At 47.9% G+C, this 26,009-nt stretch overlaps 1 protein-coding gene across 2 annotated transcripts in view; it reads right to left on the minus strand.

Moving 5' to 3' along the window:
* ESAM (endothelial cell adhesion molecule) overlaps nt 1–26,009 on the minus strand; it is a 91,251-nt gene that overhangs the window by 41,881 nt on the left and 23,361 nt on the right. The window contains exon 1 of one of the 2 annotated variants that reach the window (XM_039496471.1): nt 15,636–15,676. The exons of the other annotated variant lie outside the window; for it this stretch is intronic. Coding sequence (XP_039352405.1) covers nt 15,636–15,645 — 10 coding nt within the window. The 5' untranslated portion in view covers nt 15,646–15,676. Of the gene's footprint in view, nt 1–15,635; nt 15,677–26,009 lie in introns of those variants that run through there. 2 annotated transcript variants of the gene reach the window in all.

Below are 26,009 nucleotides of genomic sequence, written 5' to 3' on the forward strand. Positions count from 1 at the left end.
CAGTTCTGTTCGATATCTTCGTCAGTGATTTAGATAATGGCATACAGAGTACACTTATGAAGTTTGCTGATACCAAGCTGGGAGGGGTTGCAAGTGCTTTGGAGGATAGGATTAAAATTCAAAATTATCTGGACAGACTGGAGAAATGGTCTGAAGTAAACAGAGTGAAATTCAATAAGGACAAATACAAAGTACTCCACTTAGGAAGGAACAATCAGTTGCACACATACAAAATGGGAAATGACTGCCTAGGAAGGAGTACTGCAGAAAGGGATCTGGGGGTCAGAGTGGATCACAAGTTAAGTAGGAGTCTACAGTGTAATGCAGATGCAAAAGCAATCTTCGTTTTGGAATGTATTAGCTGGAGTGTTGTAAGCAAGGCATGAGAAGTAATTCTTCCGCTGTACTCCATGCTGATTAGATCTCAGCTGGAGTAGTGTGTTCAGTTCTGGGCGCCACATTTCAGAAAGATATGGATAAACTGGAGAAAGTCCAGAGAAGAGCAACAAAAATGATTAAAGGTCTAGAAAACATGACCTGTGAGGGAAGATTGAAAAAAAATTGAGTTTGTTTAGTGTGGAGAAGAGAAGACTCAGAGAAAACATAACAGTTGAAGTACACAAAAGGTTGTTACAAGGAAGAAAGAGAAAAATTGTTCCCCCTAACCTCTGATGATAAGACAAAAAGCAGTGGGCTTAGATTGCAGCAAGGGCAGTTTAGGTTGGACATTAAGAAAAACTTCCTGTCAGGGTGGTTAAGCACTGGAATAAATTGCCCAGGGCGGTTGTGGAATCCCCATTGTTGGAGATTTTAAGAGCAGGTTAGACAAACACCTGTCAGGGATAGTCTAGATAATACTCAGTCCTGCCTTGAGGGCAGGGGTCTGGACTAGATGACCTCTCGAGGTCTCTTCTGGTTCTATGATTCTACTTCTATATACGTGTCACTGGTTCTTTACTTTCTTCCCTTTTGAGAGTCAAACTGCTAACCTGGATGGTTTGTACTTGTTGCTTTAATTAGTTTCCTAATTCCTAGCAAAATTTCAGATTTACATCGAATTTTTTTCCCCTAAAATGTCACACTTAAAATGCTCAACTCTACCAAAACACCCCACCCCACCCAATATCCAGGGCCTTGTTAATTTCCGTACTGAGAGACCTCCACAAACCCAAAACCAAGAAGGAGAACAAAGAGCCCACGCTGTATTTGTGACCAGCACCACTTTCCAATGGATTGATTTTCCACACGCCAAAACAGCTGAAATGCTTTCACCAGGCTATACTCCTCCATCGGGGTTTGCAGTTCAAAGTCAATAGGATTTGTGCTCCTGCGTCACTGAGAATACGTCTACACTGTAAAGAATTCCCACAGTGTGGAGGCTCAGAGCCTGGGTCAACTGACATGGGCTAGCAGGGAATGATCTGTAGGTCTAAAATTAGCAGTGTAGACATTCCCCTTTGGGCTGGAGTCTGGGCTCTGAAACCCAGTGATGGGGGAGGATCTCAGCGTCCAGGCTCCAACCAAGTGGGAATGTCTACACTGCTATTTTGGGCACCACAGCCTGGCCATGCAAACCCAAGTCAATTGACCTGGGCTCTGAGGCTTGGTGCTAAGGGTTTTTCTTTGCAGTATAGACACACTCTTAGGTACTTTTGAGAAATCCCTACCCTTAGGTGCCTAAATATGGGTTTAGGACTTCAGGCTCCTGTTTTTGGAAACTTTGGCCTGTATAAAAAAACGTTTCAATACATTAACAAAGTTATCGCAGCGTCTAGATCACTTTTCATTGTTAGCACTGGAGCAATGTTGTTTTGAAGTTACAAAGATTTCATGCCACTAAAAATTGACTTATGCACATGTTAAACTTTAAGCACGAGACGTCAAGCAGATTATTCATGTAAGTGAAGGAACGCAGCTGGTTAAATGTTTGCGGGATCATGGCCTTCATCTTTAATATTTTGTTTTTACTGGTAGCCGTTCTGTAAAATTCAAAGACGACATATCAGGAGGGGCTTTGAAAAGCAACGTTTAGTTCGTTATACGTTTAATCTAAAGCTGCAAGTTTTCAAATTTGTTTTTATAAAGCCTCAACTTGTTTTCAATCAAGGAACCTTCTTGGAAATTGAGTGATTTCAATGGTTGATTTAAGTTGCACCTAGTGAGCATCTGGGGCTTTACCTGGAGTCCACAGGTGCTGCAAAGTGCTCACCTCTTGAACATCTGTGTGCATCTGTCTGGGGATTGGTCCTGCTTTGAGCAAGGGGTTGGACTAGATGACCTCCTGAGGTCCCTTCTAACCCTGATATTCTATGATTCTATGATTTGTACAGTATTTACCCCAGGGCAGTTGCAAATCAGGACTGTGCTTCTGGTCACTTTGGCTCCAAATAATATTCAGCTGTAGATCTGAAAAGTTGTGCTCCCCCCGTTACACCCAAAAGTGGTTGCAGGGTTGCCATCCCCAAGCACCCAAAAAATCACGAGTCAACTCCTCCCTTCCCCTGCAAAAAGAATCATGAAGATTTTTTATTTATTTATTTATTTTTTAATATTAACTACTTTTGTCTTTTGATTTGTCTTGTGGTGCTTGAGACGTCAAGATTCACATTTCCCAGCTCTCTGCCCCCAAGAACACTACAAACTTTCATTTAAAAAAACAGCTGAGATTCTCATGCATTCAGGTGACTCTAGGAGTGGGGCTTTAAAATACAATATCAAATCTTGCGAGTTGCATGATAAACACTGAAATCGCCTCCCACAGGTCATGCAGATTTTTTTTTTTAAACCAGGCAGTTTGTTTTGCAAAAGGTCTAAGTTCCACACTTGCTTAGCAAAGCCATAGATGGCAGCAAGGGCTATTTGGCAAGAGATTTCAGTTAATTACTTCATTCCATTGCCTTCTATTGCCTGAAACAAATGGAATTAGATTTTTCTTGCAATTGCTGTGAGCCAAGAACAACTCTTATATAGGCACTGAGGAGGTGGAACAGTTCAGCAACCAAGCTCAGAAATGTTCTTACGGTCTGGACATTGAAACGTAGATAAGAGTTGGCCTACATAGCCACATCTCACACATGATTTATTGATTACAACTCATCATGTGATGATAGGCCATCACTTGGGGTTATTAAAACTGCCATGTTTAGAAGCTTCTTGCTGGAATGAGATGTGACAGGGTTGTGAAGTCCCACATGACAGCTGGCAAACAGCGGGATAAAACTAGAACTTGGGGAGGGAGGAGGGGGAAAATGGTGAAATATTCACTAGTTTTTGCTAACTTCTTTGCATGCCACAAAACTTCCAGGACGCATGGCTTTTTCCACTTGTCAGGCTGCACAATCTGCTCTGAGGAGCTAGAGAATGCTGTTTCCATGGGACCAGCCAAACATACCTGAGATTTTATTTTACCGTAAATGAAATGGCAATAAACATGGGTTGCGTGAGCTTGTAAGACTTGGGGGAAGGTGCTCAGATACTTTGGAAGCATATTCTATTTCTTGCATTTTGGAAGCAATACCATAGATCACAACTTGTTACTCAGGTCAGTATATGTAGCTAAATACCTGGGCATTTTAAGTGCCCACCCAGACTATCTGCTACACCCTGCCTTTTCTTACATTTTAGCTACGTTCCTAGGATACCACGATGGTCCTAGTTATTTTGTGACTTCTGTTTAGTGATGAGCATCATTTGCCAAGGACCATTGTTCTTAGGAGTCACCTTCCTGCACCATGCCTGCTGGGATACAGGCTCACGTGCCAATAGGGTGATCAGACAGTAAATGTGAAAAATCAGGACAGGGGGAGTGTGGGGGGGTAATAGGAGTCTATATAAGAAAAAGACCCAAAAATCAGAACTGTCCCTATAAAATCGGGACATCTGGTCACCCAATGTGCCAAGTGCATGGATCCCCACCACAAAGGAGAAAACAATCACAGGAGAATCCAAGAGAGAAAGGGGAAAGAGCTCCACAAATGGGTTCTCCCCCATCGCTCTTGGCAGTGTGGGAAACCATCCACTGGAATAAACCAGAAGTGTCAATTTTGGGAGCTCCCCCACATTCCAGGCAGTGTTCAATGTTCCAAAGAGCCAGCTGTGTTCTAGCAAACACAATCTCCGGGCAGGGCAGAGCTGGAACTCGCCTGACACAGAGGAACCTCTGGATGGATCTGACTAGGGCCCTTCTACATGCATTATCAGCACTTCCCTCTTGAAGAACGTACAGCAAAGAGACAAGGAATCCTGGGGAGTTTGTACAGAAAATACCTGAGAGAGAAACTCAATTAGCAAATGGCTTTTTTAATGAACACCACCAGGACCTTTGTCTCACGGGACTCAGCAGCCTCTGTTCCTGTCTCTTCAGAGCGCTGGGCAGCATACAAGGCTGGCCATCCTCTCCTGCGAGCTGTTGTTGAGAATCCTCCTGAAAGAGACTAAGTCCAACTCTACACTTGGCACTTTTGCCGTGTCAGCTGGGAAGTGATTTTTTTTTAAAATGACATTTCTACACCAGCAAAAAAGAACATAGCCTCAGATACACCAGTAAAAGAGTGTTTTCGCTGGCCTGGCTTCTTTCATTCTGGGAGCTGGCGTAAGCTATCCTGGCAAAAACACTCTTGCCAGTATAACCTGTGTCGGCACTCGGAGGGTTTGCCGTAGAGCTGTACTGGTACAACTACTCCAGCAAAGCTTTTCTACCATAACGAGGTCTAAGTGAGCCCCCCTGAGGCAGGTGCAGCTAGTTCTACTCATGGATATGAAGGGAGATGGGAGTAACCCTCTAGCCAGAATGCTCTAGAGCCCAGACATAGAGGACCAAGAGTGTGGGCTGAGCAGTTGTGAGTTAGGAACCTCCAGGAAAGCCCAGCCTGGGGAGAAAGCTTAGGCTGGACCTTGTGACTCTCTCTTTGTTAGTAGCACCCCACTCCTGCCTGGGCTTTGACTCTTCACAAGGTGCAGGCTGGAACGGTAACCACTCGCAACCAACAGCACCGGTAAGACAAAGCCATGCAAATGAAGTGCTAAAAGCAGAGGCCTGTGTTAATTCGACGCTAAGGCTGCATGGGTGGACAACTGAGGATGTTCTGGTTCTCAGAGGAACTCGCTACATCACCCATCCTGGGGTTAGGGACCCCAAGCAGCAACTCTATCATTAAGGATACAAAGACAAATTACCAGTCGAACGCCGATTCAAAACCACCCACTCACCCGAGTCCTAACGCAAGAGCACTCACACCAGCTGGGAACTGGTCCTGCACCAGTGCTTTGTTTGGTTTTTAATCACGGTTCTTGGAAAAGCAGCTTTTGAATTACGGGACCTAGAATAACTGGTAGCATTTCCCCAATCCACTTTCTGAGCATCCCATCAGAACTCTGAGATTGGCCTACAGACTTCTGTAGAACTGAGATACCAGGGTGACTGGCAGACTGGACACATGCATGCAGAGAGAAAACCCACTGCATGCATCAGCTCAACCTTTCACAGTCCATAGTTATTGCAGTTATTTCTCCACTGACAAGCTCTGTGGTTATTGCCTGTTACGCAGTTTCCAAGGGCCTTGGTCCTTTTCTGGAGAGCTTACGCAGTTCGCAGAAATGGGGCAGAAGAAGAAAGAGCCTGTGTTTTCAGTGCCAAGGGCTGTTCATACTGGGGATGGCTATAAGCGTTTTGGAGCCCGAAGGAGCGAACCTCCCAGCCCTGGCTGACAGATTTGGGCTAGTGCTCTAAAAATAGCTGCATAGACAGCGCTTTGAAGGTGCAGCTCGGGTAGGGTGACCAGATGTCCCGATTTTATAGGGACAGTCCTGATATTTGGGGCTTTGTCTTACATAGGCACCTATTACCCTCCACCCCTGTCCCAATTTTCCACACTTGCTATCCATCCATTAGGGATTTTGCTATGGCTAATGACTTTACATGGAAGGCGGTCAGATACCATGGTGATGGGCAGCAGCATAAAACGTGAAGGTAGATTAGATCGATAGGTAGATATCCAGACAAACAGCAGCAGCCCCGTCTTCCCCTCAGCATCTTGTATTGCTTGTTACAGGGAGGTCACCTTTTCTGAACGTGCCAGGTTAGAAGCCTTGAACGCCACTCAGCAGCGTTAAAGCTTGTTTGCGGGCTTGTGATATCTAGCCGTGATTCTTGTGGGCTGTGAGATTGCCTTATGCTTGGACATGTCCCGTGTCTTACTGGTGCCTAGAACACACAAAGCAGGGGGATATCTGGGGAGATAAAGACTATAGGCTTTTGGGGGGGCAGAGATTAACTCATACCATGCTGGTGCAGCCCCTAGTGCAGTTGGGCCCTAATTTGGCTAGGGCATCTGGGCACCCTGGAGTATAAATACAATCACGAACACAGATCATAGAGTATCAGGCTTGGAAGGGACCTCAGGAGGTCATCTAGTCCAACCCCCTGCTCAAAGCAGGACCAATCCCCAACTAAATCATCCCAGCCAGGGCTTTGTCAAGCTGGGCCTTAAAAACCAGTAAGGATGGAGATTCCACCACCTCCCTAGGGAACCCATTCCAGTGCTTCACCACCCTCCTAGTGAAAAAGTTTTTCCTAATATGCAACCTAAACCTCCCCCACTGCAGCTTGAGATCATTGCTTCTTGTTCTGACTTCTGCTACCACTGAGAACAGTCTAGATCCATCCTTTTTGGAACCCCCTTTCAGGTAGTTGAAAGCAGCTATCAGATCACATACAGAATACGAGACAGATGCATAGGGCAAATACCAGAGCATTGAGGGGGCATTAATTCACGATTAGCCCTTCCACATTGCAGCACATAGTGCCCTGCTACATCCCACCAACCTGTGGATTTGGCCTTGTGAATACTGAACTGTCTTCCACCGCCGAGATCCACTAATCCTCATTATGTTGAATTTACACATGGAGGGGGAGGGCCTGGACACATTTTTAGATGCCAACAGAAAGACCCAATGAACCAAGAAACGCACCAAGAAATGCACTAATCCCCTTAACAGCATCAGACTCTGCCTGTTAAAACAGCCTTCTTCAGCTACGTGGGACTCAAGGCAGGCATCACCCACAAGACTGCAGATCCCCTTTCTTTCGTGCCTAGGACCAACACCAGTTGGCAAGAGGGTGCATTTGAGAGGTGCCCCCACCTGCTCAACTCCAGCTAATTTCTAATTGCTTTCTGGAGCATGTTTAGTGTTTCGTTCTGATGAGAGGTGGCTATTTCGATGTGCTAAAGCAGGGAAACTGCTTACGTGTACCATGCAATAGAGCAACAAAGAACATTCAGGTACAAGGCAGCTCCTCCACATTAGGTTTTGGGGCCTCACAGCTTAGACTCCCTGCAAAGAGCCAATTCTCCAACAGACCCGGCCGCTGCACATCCAGAAGGTGGTAGTAAAATTGCTACACTCAAGGCTGCCCTAATGGTCCATGATGCACAATTTAATTACAAAAGATTTAAACACAAGCTTGAAGCTACTGAGAACCAGCTGCGAGCCAAGAGCAGAGCGAGCAGGGTTGCGGAGGCCAATTCCTAGTAACAGCGACGGTTGAGGGGATCCCTGAGGTTCTGGGAGCACATTGTGTGCTGGATGGTATTTACCAGGATTCAATAGGACCCGGAGTGCGATGAGACATGGGGGCACAAGAGGGTCTGGTCTGAGCGGCGTTATTACTAAAGCCAGACAGGGGCCAGAAAGGGAAATAGGATTGTGTGTGCAGGTGAAGGAGTTAGTGTTTATCTGACCTGCTACACTACACTAGTCAAATGCTGGGGACTCTACAACCCCCCTTTTCAATGCCCACAAAAGATATGGGCTGGGACCATGACCTTTGCTCCTCTACCATTCTCACACTGGGCATGCTCGCACAGCAGGAAGAAGCTAACCTCTGTAGGAACCAAGAGATGCCTCGGGGAGACAGCCTGAGCTATTCCAGAATTGCAGTCAAAATCCCCAGCTAGTTTCCATTGGATGCAATGTTCTACTTCAAACTCTTCCCCCACCCTCCGCCCAATCTAGAGGTGGCTGCATTCAATGATAAGGAAGAGATTCATATAGCCAGCTATAAATCTCTATACAGTACACACACACACACACACTAATACCAGTGGCTCTTGCTGCTGGATTAGGAAAGGATTAAAACACTTCAACGTTGGGAAGATTAAGCAGGGGAATATTTGTGATGAAAACACCTGGCTTCCATTTGTGCAAGGTTTGCTCTGAGCCAGCCTCCCTTTCATGTTGCTCGCAGACCACCAGAGGGCTGGTTCTCTCTCCGTTTCTCTCATTGGTGGATATTTTGGATGAGGTGCAGCAGTCTCTCTCTCTCTCTCTTCACCAGGAGAGTCTCTCTTTTGGAAGTTTCTCCCAACAGGGAGTCCAAAATGGCAGGACGAGAGGAGGTTTCAGAATGCAAGCGAGGGTGCAGAATAGGACACACAACTAAAGGCTGGTCTACACTACGGGGGGAAATCGATCTAAGATACGCAACTTCAGCTACGTGAATAACGTAGCTGAAGTCTAAGTATCTTATATCGAATTACCTACCGTCCTCACGGCGCGGGATCGATATCCGCGGCTCCCCATGTCGACTCCACTACCGCCGTTCGGGTTGGTGGCATTCCGGAGTCGACAAGAGCACGTTCGGGGATCGATATATCGCGTCTAGATGAGACGCGATATATCGATCCCTGAGAAATCGATTGCTACCCGCCGATAAGGCGGGTAGTGAAGACGTACCCTTAGTCATTTGGTTTGACAACCTTTTGGACCAACTGTAGCAGAGTAGTCTGGTGGCACCCAGCAGTCTGGTTCGTCTTACATCTGCTTATAGAACCAGCCTTTTTACATTTACACAAGTAAGGGCGGCTCTAGCAATTTCACCGCCCCAAGCAGGGCGGCACGCCGCGGGAGGCGCTCTGGCGGGCGCCGGTCCCACAGCTCCGGTGGACCTCCCGCAGACGTGCCTGCGGAGGGTCCGCTGGTCCCGCGGCTCCAGTGGAGCATCTGCAGGCACGCCTGCGGAAGGTCCACCGGAGCCGCCTGCTGCCCTCCCGGTGACAGGCAGAGCGCCCCCCGCGGCATGCCGCCCCAAGCACACGCTTGGCACGCTGGGGCCTGGAGCCGGCCCTGTACACAAGGAGTGTTATGTAGCCTCTCTTATAGGGACATCCCGTCATGGTGCGATCTGGTAGGGATTGCAAGCACGTTATGTGATGGGGCAAGGCCAGATGGCTACAGTAAAGTAGTGAGGAACAGGTATGTTAGCCCCAGGCTAAACAAATCTCTGGTACCATGGTAACCAAATGGCAGTTGCTCCAGGTTAATCAAGACACCTGGGGCCAGTTAAGATCTTTCTAGAAGGCAGTGGAGAGAGCTACATTGATTGGGACACCTGAAGCCAGTCAAGGGCTGGCTGGAACTAGTTAAAAGCCTCCCAGTTAGTCAGCGAGGCGCGTGTGTGAGGAGCTGGGAGCAAGAGGCACGAGGAGCTGAGTGTGAGAGGGGGTGCTGCTGGAGGACTGAGGAGTACAAGCGTTATCAGACACCAGGAGGAAGGTCCTGTGGTGAGGATAAAGAAGGTGTTTGGAGGAGGCCATGGGGAAGTAGCCCAGGGAGGTGTAGCTGTCATGCAGCTATTACAGGAGGCACTATAGACAGCTGTGATCCACAGGGCCCTGGGCTGGAACCTGGAGTAGAGGGTGGGCCCGGGTTCCCCCCAAACCTCCCAACTCCTGATCCAACACAGGAGGAGTTGACCCAGACTGTGGGTTCCACCAGAGGGGAAGATCACTGAGGTGAGCACAGGACCCAGCAAGGTAGAGGAGGAACTTTGTCAGAGTACATATTTCAGGATGTAGCAGATGAATTGTAGGCCCGTCAGGACCAGGCCAAGGGCAACACTCCCGTTTGTGGCACGCTGACTGTGGAACTCCATCCCAGGAGTGGTCTGTTTGAGTCTGACTGGGACTACATGCAGGATCCGGAGCAGCCCCACCACTCCTCCAGATGGCCTGTCCCAAATTTATCACTGCCACTATAGCCCTTTCACTTGCTCAAAACTCTACCAAGTTCTGAAGTGAAGCTTTACTAGATATATCTTAAACAGAGAATGAATTTTTTGTTCCTGGAAGAAGGGAAGGGAAATCTCTGCAGCCTTGAGGATATTGGACAGTAGGAAAGGGGGTAGACACATACTGGGGCTTTAGAAAAAAAAAGAATTCAGCCACATTGTTGGCTCAACACTCAAATGTCACCAATGTCTAGTCCTGCGAGAAGCAGAGATTTCAGACCAGTATGAGAAGAGTTTAATGCTCCAGCCCTGACCGCATCCAGGAGGGAATTCCTGAACTCTTAGCAAAGGCATGTCAGCTACCCCACAAGGGGGCAGTACACATGTCCATGACATTTGCTTTCCCATCCAGTCCTTTCAATCATTAGAAAGGTTGGTAAATGAAGCCTTAACATTGCAATAAATAACTAAATGAATAATCAAGCCCTACATTAATGCAATGTTAAGATTGCAGAGTTAAAGTCCTGCAAAGCCAGGAAATTTGAGTTTGCATGTGCAATCTTAACTCCTCCTCCAGGGTTGATTCCTGTCGGGTCAGTCTACACTGCAAACAGAGGTGTGACTGCAGAAGGCGTAGACAGACCCGCGGCAGCTTGACTAATGCCAGCAGTGAAGCCGCAGCGGCCCAGGCTGTACGAGCCTGCCCCAGACCCTGGGTATGTACTTGAGTGGCTAGTCCATGCAGTCACAGCTTCACTGCTATTGTTGTTCAAAGCTAGCGTGGGCATGTCTACATTTGCTGCAGTCACCCCTCGGACATACAGAGCGTGGGTGGGCAGAAGCAGTTAGATCAGCTCTATTCATCTGGATTTCTGTGCATCACCTTGCAATATATTTTTGACATATTGGGCTTGATTCTCATTACACGATGGCCCTTTATCTTTCGAGTATTAAGGCATCAGATATTTTATATTACGTTACCTTTTCTAGTAGGCTCTCTATTGATTTTGTCCTAAAGCATGACCCAGAAATCTCTTTCTGAGGCTAGAGAGAGAGCAGTGAATACTAAATGCTTTATAACCCAGAGAGTTCACTGTGGCATTAGCTAACATTTTTGGAATAAGCTCTGCATATCGTCATGTAGCTATTTAGTGAGCTAGTTCGTATTTCCCATGGGACAGAACGTCAAGTTGTCCCAAGATAGCCGGCACAGAGACTCGGAGGCGTTTTTTCAATAAGCATTGTAAAACTGCTCCTTCCTCAGCACGTGAGAATGTTATGGGCAAAACTTACACTCGCACGTAGCTTGCTTGAAATGGAAAAAGATATTCACAACTCAGTCTAAACAGGCTGGCAGGCAGTCACCAGCCGGGAGAAATGAACAACGCCCTCACCCACAGCACAATCCCAGTCCCTTCCCTCGGGAGTCTCTTATTGATTTACAGACAAAGGATGCCAGACACAATCAAGCCACTGGGACCGAATTGCCAGAGACCATTCCAACTTGCTAACCAGCTGGGTGCTGGTAAAGAACACCCTTACTAGGTAGCTGCTGCCACAGTCACTTCCCCTCCACCTTCATATTTGAGTTGGGTGGGAATTTTCCATCAAAATGTGTTCTCAGTGAAATATGTGGTTTCCATAAGTCAAGAATTTCTGCATGAAAAAAGTTGATTTTGCTCAAAATTTTGATGTTTCATAAGGAAAATCAAAACAAAGTATTTCATGCTGGGTCAGGTCATCCTGAATTGAAATAGCTGGGGTTCGTTCAATCAAATCGTTTAGTTTCAGCCCAGCGTTAATCTGTGTTCACCTGAGCTACTGCAGTGCCATCTCCCATGATGCCTCATGGTTGCCTTTCTAGCTGAGCTGCAGTGATGCATCATGGGAGTCTTGTGACCAGAATACATCATGGGAGATGTAGTCTGGTTGGGGAGCCTGGCCATAGGAGAGAATGGGGGAAATGAAGCACCCCAACTACAATCCCGCAAGATGCCCTGGTGGCTCAGGCAGACAGCTTAATGGTGAACCGAGCCAAAGAGAAAAACAAAACATTTGAACACTCCCAAATCAAAACTTGTCAGAATTTGTTGTTCCATGAAAGATTTCGATATTTCACCTTTTCATCCCAATCTGGGACAGAAACAAATATTGAAGTTTCCTCTGGGATGGAAATTCCAAATTTTGATCTGCTCTGCTTTATAGTCCCCCTTCGAGCACCAGTGTCACAGACAAGGTCTACATTAGCCCCTCATGCGCTGGAGCTTTGAGAGGGCCTTTCTACCTGAACACAGGACTACGGATTTGTACCATACGCTGCAAAAACGGCATTTGTCCTAAATAGAAACATTTTCAGTGAATCACATTAAGGAAGCACGACACACAGGCGTTAAGAGATTTCTTGCTTAACTGCAAACCTTTCTCCTTTCAAGTGCACCCTTCTGATGTTTGGATTTCACTGCGTTTCACTTTTTAGTGCTCATCTGAGTGACTGTCATGTGCTTGTCTGAGTGACTTTCATGCATTATTTACTGTTGCACTGAGAAGTGAAAGTCCACAAACGATACTGCATAAAGCAGGCCCTCGAGTGCAGACTCCGGGACCACCAGCCCAGCTAGCAGAGCGTTCGTACAGCCCAGGCCCTGGGTGTCTGAGTATGGACAGCCACAGGGCTGGGGCTATCAGGTCTTGGACCAATACAAGGTGAAAACGTACCCCTAGGGCGTGGATGAAGGAAGAATGAGGGTGCCGAAGCTGGCTGGGGCTAGGCAGTCTCCTATGCACCCCTAACCTGCCCACTTGTGTGGGTCTGTAACTGGGACCTACAGCACACGCTCAGTATGGTCAGACACTAATTCCTGCCACAGAGCCAGCCGTTTCTCTGCTTGAGGGGCCAGAGCTAGTCAGTACATTCATTGTATCCCAGACTGGCTAACGCTGTTGGCTTGTGCCACTGCTCTTCCTCTGTAGCTCAGCCCTGGTACCTGTTATCCCAGTTTGGCCTGGACAGTATCGTGCTTTCAAACTTATTCCAGATGCTCCCTGTGCAGGGCTGCTACTGGCTCAGTTAAAAATTTGGCCTCTGACCACTAAGCTGCAGGCCTGAGTCTGCCTGTGCATCAGTTCCCTGGCTCAGCCTGGGCGGAGGACCTCACCACTGGGCATGGAGCTGCAGCAGAGGCAGCAGCCCTCCGCTCAGCTTGTCCCTTTAGGGCATGTCTACACTGCAATTAGACACCCCCAGCTGACTCAGGCTTGCGGGGCCGTTTCATTGCAATGTAGAGTGCTGGGCTCAGACTGCGAGGTGGGAGGGTCCCACAACTCAGGTGGCAGCCCGAGGCGGGAAATCTACCCTGCAATGAAACAGCCCCGCAAGCCCGAGTCAGCGGTAGACAAACCCTTAATGCTGCACGTGTGTGGACACGACAGCACGGCACCGAGAGCTAGTGCTTTGCTCTGAAACGATGTCTCACATCTTACCTAACAGTTTAGGTGACTCAAAGTGATTAACTAAAATCCATATGTGGGTGGGCTGTGGAAATGCATTCGGAGTGAGCTCAATTTCAATCATTCAGTTTGCAATACTAATTCAGGGGCGATTTCACACACTTGGTGATGGGACAGTCATTTTTTGCTAACACACGCTCAAGGGAGGGATAGCTCAGTGGTTTGAGCATTGGCCTGCTAATCCCAGAGTTGTAAATTCAATCCTAAGAAAAGTCAAGGTAACAGACTCAGAAACCAAATTGCATTTGGCATCCACCAGTGCTAGAGATCCTGTAGGCAATAGGAATTGCCCGAGCGCACGTCCACCCAGTGGTCCATCTAGTCCAGTATCCTGTTTCCAGCCGTGGCCAACCCCAGCTGCTTCAAAGGAACATGTCAAACCTCTGGAAAGGCCGGTTATACAATAAGCAACCTACAGGGGAACTGTCTTTCTATCTCAGCCAGCAGTTAGTCATTGGCTCGTGCTGTGAATCAGGAGGAATGAGCTCCGATTTCTGTGGATTTTTATTATGTCCAGCCTTTCGGCTCATGCTGTGCAGCTGCAGTGCTGCGGCAGATACGGTGACACAGGCACAGCAACTCCAGCTGAAGGAAGCTGGACCAGGATCCTATTACAAACCTGTCCCCACAGCACCAGAGCCATGCACAGGGAAACTCCATGTGGTCAGATTTCAGCTGCCTGTACGTGGCATTTGCACTTTTTGAACGGATCCGTATCAACGCATTAGCGCTCAATGGGTACTACATACCGGGGTAATCGAGCCAACACTCATCGCTTTCCGACATGTTTGCTGTGTCTCGGATGAGGGAAAGGTGAAAGAACAGGCTCCCTTCTAGTGTTGCCTCCCCGTCTTGCAGCTTGTTGACCTGCATGCTGAGAAATCACTTTCCCATCCTAGCTTCACCCCACTAGTGCTTGGCTCTGGGACCTCGCTGCATGCTCTTGGCCAGTCCAACCAGAAGGGCTGGGAACAGAGGAGCTGCTGCTGCTCCCGTGCTGTTCATTTGGCTGCTGCTTCATAACTCACCTGCTCTGCATGGGAAATTCTTTGCTACCTGCATTTCTCTGTTATAGTTTTGTCAGTGGATATTTCTAGGTCTGATTTAAAAGGAGTTTAGCAGAGATCTTCCCAGTGACTTCTTCACTCTAGATCAGAGCAAGTCAATTGCCTAAATCTGGGGAGGAGGCCATGTCCCTTTAAGGGTAGCTGAGTTTAGCCACACCTGCTGTGCTGGATTAACTGACCCCTCCCCCCCACCCTGTCCTGATCAGCTGGGTGATTTATTTAAAGGGGCTCAGAAACTGAGTGGAACCCGGGAGAGCGGCCAGGCTGCTGTCAAAGGCCCTGAGCTAGGCTCTGCAGGAGGCTGAGGGGACTCCAGGTAAGGAACCTGAGAGCCCGTGCTGTATCCCAGAGCCAGTGCCTGAAAGATAACCCAGAAGGGATTGGAAAGAGCCCACGTGGGGATAAAGTACTTGGTGTTTGGACTTGTTACCATGAGAGGGGATTGAACTCAGAGCAACTGGAGCTGGAGAACTGAGCTGTGTCATCTCCAGGACAGACAAAACCTGGGTGAGAGAAAACTGAGGCAGGGAGTGCCTTCAGTGCCACACTCGGCCAGCAGGGGGCACTGTATCGTAGACTATTAGGGTTGGAAGGGACCTCAGGAGGTCATCTGGTCCAACTCCCTGCTCAAAGCAGGACCAAACCCAACTAAATCATCCCAGCCAGAGCTTTGTCAAGCCAGGCCTTAAAAACCTCTAAGGAAGGAAATTCCACCACCTCCCTAGGGAACCCATTCCAGTGCTTCACCACCCTCCTAGTGAAATAGTGTTTCCTAATATCCAACCTAGACCTCCCCCACTGCAACTTGAGACCATTGCTCCTTGTTCTGTCATCTGCCACCACTGAGAACAGCCGAGCTCCATCCTCTTTGGAACCCCCGCTTCAGGTAGTTGAAAGCAGCTATCAAATCCCCCCTCACTCTTCTCTTCTGCAGACTAAATAATCCCAGTTCCCTCAGCCTCTCCTCATAAGACATGTGCCCCCACCCCTGTAGAGCAGGCATGCCCCATGACAGGCACATTCAATATATTAGACCCCAAAAAACTTATATTTACCTAATTTCATGGCAAATGCAAGTCAGGAAATACAAAGGGAAGGTTCTAGCAAGTCTGCAATAGGGCCCATCTCATATCTTCATGGGTCACATTAACTTACACATTGACACCTGCAAGAGGAATACAAAACGCGCACAGAACAGCTGAGGAGAAGTGGAAAGGCTGCATTTCCTGACTTTGCAATAGTAACCAGGGCCCAGGAGGAACGTGCACATCTCCATTTTAAAATCCTCGTGAAATGAAGAAACAAGAGAGAAAGCTAAGGGCTCTTTCAGTCCGTATCAGCGCTATCTCATTTTCTGCAGTGACACCTGGCTCTGCGTGCACAGGCTGGAGTCCACCGATGTTTCAGTATAGGAAAAATCCCTAAACTGAAGTCTCTCTCTGCCATGTTACTCCAGTTAGGACACTCATTCACAGCTGCAGTGGTAAACTTAAAGTTGTATCAACCTTTCAGACAATTGTTTTATGACGGTAGTCCCTGGAGGCCTGGCGCGACACACCGTACAGACCCATGGTGAAAGATGGCCCTGTGCCGCAGAACTGACTGTTTAAATGGACCAGACGAAGGGCGAAAGGAAGGATTATCATCCCTACTGCCCACAGGAGGGACCGAGGCCAGAGAGATAAAGTGACTTATCCAAATGCACATGGAGTCCTGTGGCTAGGGCAGGAACTGAAACCACATCTTTTGAGTTCTAGACAGTGCCAGGGAGGCCACCCTTCCCCACCAGCAGATAACGGCTTATCAAGAGTCCAGAACAGGCCAGTTCAGGACTCAGCTCTATTTGCTCTTGGGAAGTGAACAGCTGCTTTGGCATTTAACATACAGCCGGCTCCCAGGGCAGATGACAAAGTACGGAATATGGAAAAGACAGCCATGATGGGACCAACGCCAACCAGTGCCTAGGCCACACCTCCACCCAGCTGCAGGATAACAGCCTGGTTTGGAGATCAGTTCATTCATTGATTCCAAGGCAGAAGGGATCATTGCGATCATCTTCTCTGGCCTCCTGTGTAACACAGGCCAGAGACCTGCCCCACAAGGATTCCTAGAGCAGAGCTTTGAGAAAAGCATCCAGTTTGATTTAAAAACATTGTCAGCAACAGAGAGTCTGTCCACTGTTTGTCCACAAGGACTTTTACCCACTTGCCCAGGGTTCCCCAGCTAACCCCAGCCACACCCCACGGCACAGCTGGGGTTTGTCCATTTATTCTCCATGCCTATTAAGGGGATTCTGCCAGTCACAAGATGGGAGGGGTTTGACCATATGCGCTAGAAGGGAAGTTCTCAGAACTGTGGCTCTGTTTCAGGAAGGGGTACCAGGAAGCTGATGAGTGTCTGTATGTTTAACCAGCTTTTCCTAGCACTCCAGGGATCGACCTGAGCAGCCACACTGCACGTTCCAAGGAAACGTTGTTGAATGTTGTTCTTATCTGACTGCACTGTTTCTCGGTCCCACGCTGCACAGCTCCTCCTGATCACTTCTTGCACCAGTACTGCCTATGGTGTCCCCCATTACTAACATCTTCATTTATCTCCCAGACTGCAGCAAGCATGGAAAGGACAGATTTGCCTGTTTCCCAACAAGGTCTGGCTTGAGCCAGTACTCAGAGCAGCTCAGTAGCCGCATTCACAGGCTGCCCTGTCAGGCCCTGCATGATTTAAACTCTCTTTTAAAATGGGAATTAACTAGCTATCGCTGAAGGTTGTGGACATAAACTTTCCTGTGGGAAACAGGGGCAGAGCTGTAGGAGTCTGCCAGTAGCAGGAAGGACCGGTTTGAAGATTGGCACAAACTCCCCTTGTCCATCTCAGCATTAAATCTGAAGTCTAACAACAACAATTTGAAATGTCACCACCAACTTTTGCACTGCTGGCCATTTTAGTAGAGCTGCCCAGTTATTCTTGGACTGCAGGCAGAGTTTGAATGCCATGAGTTCCACCACCACAGCTCTGGTCCACAAGGAACAGGAAAGACATCTTAAGACCTCCTTAGAACCTGCTGACATTGTCCAGTGGAGGAAACTGCACCCCAGGTAAACCAAGATTACCCACTTGCCCAGGGGGATGCAGGATACTTAAAGCCACTAATCAATTGGACAACATTCCTTTCTCCAGGGCTAGAGCAGCTGCCACTCACCTGAGAACCCCACACCCTGACGGGGTGGGAGACAGACTGGATACCCTTCCCACTGCAGAACTCACAGAACTCAGGAAATGACCTTTTCATGCGTAACTGTCTCCCCAGTAAACTGGAGGCAGAAAATTCATTGCCGCAGCATGTCACACTCAGAGCTGAGCTGAGCAGCAAGTTGGACCCAGAGACGTTTGCTGTGGGTCTGCATGGTGCTGTCCCTTACAGCTTGTTGCAAACCTTGCTACGGGGAGGGATAGCTCCATGGTTTGAGCACTGGCCTGCTAAACCCAGAGTTCTGAGCTCAATCCTTGAGGGGGCCACTTGGGGATTTAGTTGGGGATTGGTCCTGCTTCGAGCAGGGGGTTGGACTAGATGACCTCCTGAGGTCCCTTCCAACTCTGATATTCTATGACACAGTGGTATTGGTAACCCACCCAGCTCATCGGTATGGAGCAGAGATTGTGCAGCTTTCCATCATTGCTCCTAGCAAAGGACCAGGCAGGGGCTCCCTTGCCTTTGAGCTGCTGCTGCACCGAGAGAGATGCTCAGATTACACCGCAGGAGGAGGAGGAGAGGGCAGGACAGAAATTTGAAAGTGTAATTGTGTCCCTCGATAGGCTGGATTCACTGACCTAAATTCAGCGATTTGGTCCTCCTAAAAACTGGACTGAGCTACTCGGCTAGAGGCTCGATTAAAATTCGCTCCATACCTGACCTCAGTCTCTGTCCCCACATCTCCTCCCCATCAGCACCAATAGCCAGGTTCTGGGGCTGAAATAACCTGCCAACCGGTGGACAGGAGCAGAAACAGCACAGGAAGCCCAACACTCAATATTTTCTCCCGGGCCTGCAGAAAGGGGTGGCCATTCATATCCAGGTTTGGGACACCGCAGAGCCCTGCATTTCACATTGCAATCACCCGCCACCCCCATCCCTTCCAGGGCATTTGGGCTCCACACCAGCTCCCTTTCCAGGAGAGGAGGGCCAGTCCAGTGGTTAGGGCACTAGCCTGCGACTTGGGAGACCCAAGTTCAAATCCGTGCCCTGTTCTTGGGCAAGTCACTTAGTGTCTCTGTGCCCCAGAATAATGGCTCTCCCTTGCCTCACTGGGACATGTAAAGATTGGGAGATGATGGGGACCATGTCAGTACATGATACATCAAGACTGCCTTTGGATTTTGCTAGTGAGACACCTCCATTCTCATTCATCTACCTCTAACCACTAGGTGTATTCCGTTGACTAGAGAATGGCTAGCAATGTTTGCAAGCTCTGCCGATCCCGTGTTAGCTCTGTGCTGACATTAATGCTTCTCAGTGGAGGTTTTCAAACAAAGAACCCAAACAAACTGGCCCCGGCCTAGGGAGAGGACAGCACCTCACCCGGTGCGTAACATCAAGGATGGCTGGAGTCAGTCTGGACCAGCAAGTGCTCAGACCGACTGCAGAGAAGATGCTTCTTGGGGGAGGGGAGATAGAAGCTCCACTGTCTCACACATAGATGGCCTTAAAAATTATGAATCTATGAAAATGCATTTTAATTCATCCCCTGGTGAATTGCAAAGATGCTCCTAACCTCTGCCCCTTGTCTGGCTCTGGAATTGTTCTCTGAGCTCTTGGGGTCATTGGCATTCGCTACAGACTTAGAGGATTTGAAACAGTGAGGTGGCGAGTATCTTAATCAGATCAAAAAATTAATCTACCACAGGCATGCAGCTGCATAACCATGGTGAGTGAGTTACAGCCTGCTCCCTGCCAGAAACACGGGCTGGAGCAAGAATATTTATCTGTATATTACTCAATACAAACCTAAACTGGAGCTGGTGATGAAAACTGTACCCCTCCCCCAACACACACACCTACCCCACTGCCTGTTTCATCACGGCACAAGGGAGAAGTTTGCTGTTCCCAAGATTGTCAGTAAATCGCCCATTTCAAATCTGATTTCTATCCTCAGACACTCAACTATTCCAAGTACCGTGTAAATGCTCACAGACGCCTCACTAACTCAATGGGAGTTTATGCCTACTAAAGCCGACCGATGTGCAACAGAATTCTGTTTGTGGGGTTTTCTTCCTTTAGAGATCAAAGGCGGCTCTACTAAGGAAAGTGACTAAAAATGGCATGATGAGATTCCATAGCTGTGACTCAGTGATCTTGGTATCGAATCTGTCACGTTTACAAGCAAAGAGATTATTTTATGCCAACTCTCAGCCCCGCAAATGTCCCTGGATTAGGAGTTCTACTGATGTCTCTCCTTCTCATGCTTCATCCTGAGAAACAGAGGTTCTGCAATTCACATCAGGCCTACCACCGGTGGAATCTCTTCAGCGGGTTTGCACAGGCGCAGCTAGGCCGTAGGGCACGGCCAGTCACAAGTGTGCGCTGAAATAACTAAAGAGCTGTTATTTCAATGCAAATCTGCATGTGGACAGCTGCTTGAATCTCAGCAAAATCAAATTAGGGCACCTGCCGGAGTGTCCGCACAAAAATCAAGAGGAGTAAATGAAAGCCGCGTTAGCGATTTCACTGCAAGTTTGGGTGTGGCCCGGCACTTACTAAATTCATGGTACGGCAATTGCGCATGCAATTCTGGTCACCGCATCTCAAAAAAAGACGCATTCAAATTGGAAAAGCTGCAGAGAAGGGCAACAAAGATGAAGGAGGGTATGAAACCGCTTCCATATGGGGAGAGATCAAAAAGACCAGGACTGTCCGTCTTAGAAAAGAGACGACTAAGGGGGATAGGATAGAGGTCTATAAAATCACGAATGGTGTGGAGAAAGTGAAAGTCCTATTTAACCCTTCAGATAACACAGGAAGCAGGGGACACCCGATGAAATTCATAGGCAGCAGGTTTAAAACAAGCAAAAGGAAATACCTCTTCACCCAATGTGCAATCAACCTCTGGAACTTGTTGCCAAGGAATGTTGTGAAGGCCAAAAGTATAACCGGGTTCAACAGATAAGTGCATGGAGGATAGGTCCATCTATGGCTATTAGCCAGGACAATCAGGGATACAACCCCATGCTCTGGGTGTCCCTAAACCTCTGACTGCTAGATGCTGGGAGCGGACGACGGGGGATGGATCACTCAATAATTGCCCTGTTCTATTCATTCGCCGTGAAGCACCTGGCACTGATCACTGTTGGAAGACAGGCTCCTGGGCTAGATGGACCATTGATCTGAGCCAGTGTGGCCGTTCTTATAGTGGCAGCCCCTGAGATGCTCAGTCACAATTTATTAGACCCTGCAGTACTCTGCAGCTACACAGCTTGATGGAAGCTTGACCAGAGACTGCCCTCGAAGAGGCCATCGTACAGAGCAGGGGTCGGCAACCTTTCAGCAGTGCTGTGCCGAGTCTTCATTTATTCACTCTGATTTAAGGTTTCGTGTGCCAGTAAAACATTTTAACACTTTTAGAAGGTCTCTTTCTGTAAGTCTATAATATATAACTAAACTATTGTTGTATGTAAAGTAAATAAGGTTTTTAAAAATGTTTAAGAAGCTTCATTTAAAATTAAATTAAAATGTAGAGGCCCTGGACCGGTGGCCAGGACCCGGGCAATGAGAGTGCCACTAAAAATCAGCTCGTGTGCCGTGCCATAGGTTGCCTACCCCTGGTACAGAGTAACAGAATGGTAATAAGAAGAAAGAGCTCATGGGATTATCACAATGATCAGCTGGGCCCACGGTCCAAAAGCAGCAGGGTGGGACAAGCAGATCTCCATCCTTACTGGGGGGAGGGGGGCGAGGGAGGTTACACCCAGAGCTTCTGAGGGCCAAAGGGAGCAGCCTCCCCTAAGTGGAAAGGGAAAAGCTCCTGTATTCTGAGTTCTCATTTCCAGGGTTCAGGGCTTTCACGTTTTAATCATGGAGCATACTTCCCAGCTGTCTGTGATAGCTCTCCCCTAGTACCTCCAGACTGAGCGTCCCCGACTGGCTGCCCTATGCTCTCAGAATGATCTGGGTGAACGTTTAATCACACAGATGTCAGCAGCTGACAAGATGGACGTGCAACTTTAACTCTGGTCCCCGTACATACCCCACTGCATGGCCTTTAATTACACAATGCTCTCATGCCTTAAAACACAATGCTCTCATGCCAATTTGACCACGTCACGGTCACACAACTTTAGATATGCACAAGTGCAGCATCTCACAGTACTATAGCATTGCTGTATGTCACAAATAGAATTCATGGGCCACTGTGATCATCTAGTCTGACCCACTTAAGCAACATGCTACAGCAGGGGTAGGCAACCTATGGCACGTGTGCCAAAGGCAGCACGCAAGCTGATTTTCAGTGGCACTCACACTGCCCGGGTCCTGGCCACCGGTCCGGGGGGGGCTCTGCATTTTAATTTAATTTTAAATAAAACTTCTTAAATATTTTAAAAACCTTGTTTACTTTACATACAATAGTTTAGTTATATATTATAGACCTATAGAAAGAGACCTTCTAAAAACGTTAAAATGTATTAGTGGCACGTGAAATCTTAAATCAGAGTGAATAAATGAAGACTTCGCACAGCACTTTTGAAAGGTTGCTGACCCCTGTGCTACAGAGTCATTATAGGACAATAGAGTAATAGTGTGTAGTGTGATGTGTTGACCCATATAAGGGTTAATTATTAATCATGAACTCTAAATAGTGATATCACCGTTGAATATTCTTCACAGAATAATTAGCTCAAACCCTGAAATTTTTACTTCAGCAAGATTTGCAATGACTTCGAAGGTGATTTGCCTAGGAAGAGCTTGCAGGATTAGTCCACTGTTAAAGACACTGTCGATTACAGATTTTGCATTTGGGAAGCCACAATTACATCATCTTAGAGAAAAGTTAGCTTTCATTTGACTTATGAAGGAAGATCTAGGTCTCTTTCAGATCAATCCTGGACACCCATGCTCAGGAAATTAGAGAAACAGTTTGAAGGAAGCACATTCCAAGTTTGAGAAGGTTAACGGTTACTGTCACTAAGCGGCTGGGGATCGGACACCTGAGGAAGGCATATGGGGGAGCTGTCCAGAGGCCTACACTCTATGTTGTCCAAGGTGATGAAAAGCAAGTTGTCCAAAGCTGTCTGCCTGTGACATAACATTGTTTTAGTCAGTAAGGGCTGGAGACAGACTGGGACAAATCAGTTTAAGCTTGCTGAAGTGTTTCAACTGGTTTAAGTTACAAGAACTGTGGTAAGGGGTCTACAAGACTCCGGGTACAGTCATGGGTTGGCATGGCAACGAGCTGAAAGAGTCTAGAAATGGGAGGGACTGTTAGAATAGAAATTACCAGAATGTGCCATGATTGGCCGTGAACTAGGCACCACTGAACAGCAAGGCAGGGGATGGATGGAAGGAGTGAGCTTTCCCCATCCTGGCTGCCACCCTCATTGTCTCCTTGGACACTAGGAGTCACCACGACACCACAGGTGTTCATTGTCCTGATCCCGAGAGCTGTCTTGCCAAGGAGGCCAGAGGGAGGGACACAGGTGACATTACTACCTCTGCCAGCTGAATCTTGAGTTCCTGCTGTTACCCCCACCTCGCAATCATTTCTCCTCTTTCCTATCCCCTCCCTTTGCTTCTGTCTAGTCAGAGTCTGGCTGGCTTGACACGACAACTCCTCCCTCCGCGGCACTGCCGCAAGCCTGCGACCAGAGAGGCAGCTAAAAGCAACACCTTAAACAGCCCGATGCCGGTACAGATTTGCCAGGTCTCAGAGAGGCTGAGCCAACCGTGGGCTGGGCCTGTGCTTCTCTGCAGCAGTGAGGCTGCAAGGGAAGTCAGCACCCGAGACAGAAGCTGCCTTTTCTCTGGGCTGTTCTTTTCTCTCCTCTTTTGCGTGTTTCTCTTGTTTTGTCTTAAAGAAAACGGGATTGGATTGAAACTACCAGAACTGCAACAGCACCAGATGCAGCACAACTAACTGCTTCTCTTCCCCAAAAGGGCAGTTCGTACAATCCCTAATACTGTCAAAGAGGGTTTCTTCCTACAAGAAACTCTCTACTGCCAAAGGGAAAGGGAATAAGGGGTCCTGTTAAGTGATAACCTGACTTAATGCTTCACATTTCATAGATTCAAGCTCTGGAAGGGACCTCGAGAGGTCATCGAGTCCAGTCCTCTGCCCTCATGGCAGGACCAAATGCTGTCTAGACCATCCCTGATAGACATTTATCTAACCTCCTTTTAAATATCTCCAGAGATGGAGATTCCACAACCTCCCTAAGCAGTTTATTCTAGTGTTTAACCACTTTGACCGTTAGGAACTTTTTCCTAATGTCCAACCTAAACCTCCCTTGCTGCAGTTTAAACCCATTGCATCTTGTTCTATCTTTAGAGGCTAAGATGAACAAGTTTTCTCCCACCTCCTTATGACACCCTTTTAGATACCTGAAAACTGCTATCATGTCCCCCCTCAGTCTTCTCTTTTCCAAACTAAACAAACCCAATTCTTTCAGCCTTCCTTCATAGGTTCTCTAGACCTTTAATCATTCTTGTTGCTCTTCTCTGGACCCTCTCCAATTTCTCCACATCTTTCTTGAAATGCGGTGCCCGGAACTGGACACAATACTCCAGTTGAGGCCTAACCAGCGCAGAGTAGAGCAGAAGAATAACTTCTTGTGTCTAGATCACAACACACCTGTTAATGCATCCCAGAATCACATTTGCTTTTTGTGCAACAGCATCACACTGTTGACTCATATTTAGCTTGTGGTCCACTATAACCCCTAGATCCCTTTCTGTCGTACTCCTTCCTAGACAGACTCTTCCCAGTCTGTATGTGTGAAACTGATTGTTCCTTCCTAAGTGGAGCACTCTGCATTTGTCTTTATTAAACTTCATCCTGTTTACCTCAGACCATTTCTCTAATTTGTCCAGATTATTTTGAATTATGACCCTATCCTCCAAAGCAGTTGCAATCCCTCCCAGTTTGGTATCATCTGCAAACTTAATAAGCGTACTTTCTATGCCAATATCTAAGTTGTTGATGAAGATATTGAACAGAGCCGGTCCCCAAACAGACCTCTGCGGAACCCCACTTGTTATACCTTTCCAGCAGGATTGGGAACCATTAATAACTACTCTCTGAGTACGGTTATCCAGCCAGTTATGCACCCACCTTATAGTAGCCCCATCTAAGTTGTATTTCAGAGGCTCTAACTGCTTTTCCTTCTGTGTGTTTAATAAAAGGTTACAACGACTTTTCACGGTGGTTGTTCCGGTCAGAGCTGCCACTGATAATATGATGTGAAACCCCAAATCACACAGAACTATGGAGCTTTGTAACAGCGGTTTTATTAACACCTTATCCCTTGTCGGGCCCTGTGTCAATGCACCAAACAAAACTCTCAAGAGAAACTAGTGAAACTTTAGAAGTAATACAGTACTGCCCAGAGATGCGTCTGTGTGGGGAGGTGAGGGGAAAACAGAGGTTTAACTTCTTGGATAGTGCACCTAGCACATTGGGGCTCAGATCCTTGCTGAGCACCACTGCATATATTTTATCATTACCCACGGTGCGCATGTCCCCACCCGGCAGGAGAGGCCCAGGATGGAGATCAAAGGGGACGAGTGTTTGTGAACAGATTGCCTCACTCACAGCACAGGCCCTGGCCGACTTCCATGGTGATGGCGGAGTCATCATGTTCCAGCTGCCGACGATATGTACACTTAGCAATGGTCTCATGGCAGCCATGGGACAGCCCCAGATGCCAAGGCTGCGATCAGAGCCTGGCCTCTTGCAGAACACAGGCCAGACACCCGCCCCACAATAATTCCTTTTGAACGAGAACAGATATTTAAATAAAACAGCCAGTCCTGATCGCAGCCGTTGTTAAATCAGGATTGGACGTTATTCTAAAAGCTCTGCTCCAGTTCTGAAGGAACGATCTGGGGGCAGGCCCTGGCCTGTGCTATCCAGGAGGCCAGGCTAGATGACCACGTGGTCTCTTCTGGCCTTGGAACCTATGACTATCCCATGGCTGCCGTGCGACGCTGGCCCAGCCTGGTTACAGCCGAGGAGCGGGGTTAGTTTTCACAAGGGATTCAAATTCAAAATCAAGTTGTGATTTGGCCAGGTCTGCACTTGCGTGTTCCCTTCGCGGGAACTTTTGCGCTGCAGCGGCACGACTACCCCAGTGAGGGAGATTTTAGCTCATGTGCCCAAGTATTCCCAGAACTGATTACGCAACTGTGAAATTCCTGGTTCACACTCTGTGCTGTTAGCAATACC

Source organism: Mauremys reevesii, linkage group 12, assembly GCF_016161935.1.
Source record: "Mauremys reevesii isolate NIE-2019 linkage group 12, ASM1616193v1, whole genome shotgun sequence".
Taxonomy (NCBI): domain Eukaryota; kingdom Metazoa; phylum Chordata; order Testudines; family Geoemydidae; genus Mauremys; species Mauremys reevesii.